The following is a 2,500-nucleotide window of genomic DNA, read 5'->3' as shown; positions in this document are numbered from 1 at the left end:
AGCTCCTGATCTCGGGGGTCCTAGCTGGGCCAGAGCTCCTGATCTCGGGGGTCCTAGCTGGGTCAGCTCCTGATCTCGGGGGTCCTAGCTGGGCCAGAGCTCCTGATCTCGGGGGTCCTAGCTGGACCAGCTCCTGATCTCGGGGGTCCTAGCTGGGCCAGAGCTCCTGATCTCGGGGGTCCTAGCTGGACCAGCTCCTGATCTCGGGGGTCCTAGCTGGGCCAGAGCTCCTGATCTCGGGGGTCCTAGCTGGGTCAGCTCCTGATCTCGGGGGTCCTAGCTGGGCCAGAGCTCCTGATCTCGGGGGTCCTAGCTGGACCAGCTCCTGATCTCGGGGGTCCTAGCTGGGCCAGAGCTCCTGATCTCGGGGGTCCTAGCTGGGTCAGCTCCTGATCTCGGGGGTCCTAGCTGGGCCAGAGCTCCTGATCTCGGGGGTCCTAGCTGGGTCAGCTCCTGATCTCGGGGGTCCTAGCTGGGTCAGCTCCTGATCTCGGGGGTCCTAGCTGGACCAGCTCCTCACCTGAAGGTCTTCTCCTGGTCCAGGCTGCTGAGGGAGTTGGCCTTGGGGATTCCTCCTCCTGCTGGCTTCAGCTCCGCCGCCTGCAGACAGACAGGACAACACAGCTGGGTCAGGATGTCTCCCTGCGGGCGATGCTGTCCAGTCTACTGGACGTCAGTGGAGGAGAGGCGGGGCTACCGGGGCGTCCCGTAGTAGCAGAGCGGCGTGTTCTTACCCTGCTCCCGGGCGCGTCTCCGCCGTCTCTGACCCGGTCCACCGACACCGAGCGCTTGTTCTCAAACATCTTAACGCGGGTCAAAACCGACTGGGGCTGCATGGCCGGGTCGACCTCGGCGACCGGCTCCTCCCTGGGGGGCGGGGGCAGGGGCTTGGGCGCCGCCGGCTCGGGAGAGGGCGGGGCCTCGGGTTTGGGCGGGAGCGCGAGGGGGAGGGGCTCGGCGTCCTGTGGGGGCGGCGGCTTGTAGCCCCGGTGCTGGGCGGGGCCCTGGGAGTAGGCGGGCCGCTGGGAGGGGTCTGGGGAACGGGAGGCGGGGGGGTAGGGGGCGTGGCTCTCCTGGTCGTAGCGGGGTCGGAGGTCGTAGCCGGGGCCCGGGGGAGGGGGCTCGTCGTAGCGGATGGGGCCCGGGGCCGGTTTGCCGTAGCGGGGCCTCCCTTCGTAGCCCTGGGGGGCCTCGTCGTAGCGAGGCTGGGGGGGGCTGTACTGGCGCTCTGGACCGTCCTCGTAGGGCAGCCGGGGCAGATACCCTCCCGGGGGCAGATGGTGACCCGGGGGGGCAGAGCCAGGCTGGCCGTGGGGGTTCCACTGCTGCTCGTAGTGAGGAACGCTGTTCTCGTAGGGCAGCTGGGCGTCGTAGTGACCGTACTTGGGGTCCAGGTAGCCCCCGGGGACGCCGGCGCCGTCGTAGCGGCTGGGAGGATGGTCGTAGTCTCTGTACACAGGCTGCTCCTGATAGGCGGGCTGGGGGTCATAGGCCACCGGCCTCACCCCGTGATTGGCTCTCCCTGGCTCCTCCACGCCATATGGATCCTTCTGGAACATCTGGCGGGAGGACAACCAGACACACGCCTTAGCGACCGGGGACAAGACGCTAGCAACACACATCCAATAATATATATGAATATATATGCAAGACGAACGGGTGGGTGCAGACACAGAAGGATATTAAAACAAGATTAATGGCTGAGGAAGACGAGGAAGAGGAGGAGAGAGAAACAGGAAGACCTGGAACAGAGACTGAGAGGGAGGGGTTATAGGTCAGAACATACTGGTCTCTCTTCACAAACAACACAACACGACACGACACACACACCGCCAGGACGCCAAAAAGAATTATAAAGAAAAAAAAACCATTGGGCTTCATTTTCTTCTTAAGTCACATGTGCTGAGAAACCGAAACAACTTGAAAACAGTTATTATAAATTTGGAACACATTCGGTGTATTTGCTGTGTATGTTCAATAAGTAATGGGGATGTCTTAGTTCAGGACGTGTGACAGGGTTGTCACACACAGCATGTGTGATAAGAAGACCAGGACTTCGCCCAATGTAGCCATAACATTACAGGCCAACACCAAACACTATGCTATAGATATTCACAATAGAACTTTACAAGCATGTTCCCTCGGTACAACGGAAACCATATCCAAAACCCTGATCTTTGAAAAATAGCCATTTTACAAGGAAAACCCGTCCCATCAAGTTATTACATTAACCTCCACAGCGGGAGAAGGAAATGGCTAGATTTCAATTTCAGAGATAAAAACTGGAAGAAAAAAAATGTATCAACCGCTATTGGTCAAAGGAAAAATGTAAATAGTAGAACACGGCGTCCAGTGAGTCGGCGTTACCCAGCAGGCCGAGCGGTTCTAGCGCTAACGGGTATCAGACGGTCAGAGAAGGCAGCCATGCAAGAAGGTAAGCAACAGTCAGACCTCCTTCTCTGCTCCTCTCTGGGGGCCAAGCGGCCTTCTCCTCCAAGCC

At 59.6% G+C, this 2,500-nt stretch overlaps 1 protein-coding gene across 1 annotated transcript in view; it reads right to left on the bottom strand.

Annotated features, from left to right (window-relative positions):
* Nucleotides 1-2,500, bottom strand: part of LOC311328611 (tight junction protein 1-like) — a gene marked incomplete at its 5' end in the record, with an annotated part of 14,083 nt that overhangs the window by 8,485 nt on the left and 3,098 nt on the right. Inside the window, 2 exons of the mRNA XM_084462557.1 lie at nt 521-600; nt 735-1,559. Coding sequence (XP_084318683.1) covers nt 521-600; nt 735-1,559 — 905 coding nt within the window. The remainder of the gene's footprint in view (nt 1-520; nt 601-734; nt 1,560-2,500) is intronic.

The sequence above is a fragment of the Borostomias antarcticus genome (assembly GCF_949987555.1).
Source record: "Borostomias antarcticus genome assembly, contig: scaffold_683, whole genome shotgun sequence".
NCBI classification, from domain to species: domain Eukaryota; kingdom Metazoa; phylum Chordata; class Actinopteri; order Stomiiformes; family Stomiidae; genus Borostomias; species Borostomias antarcticus.
This window is presented reverse-complemented; position numbering and strand designations above follow the sequence as displayed.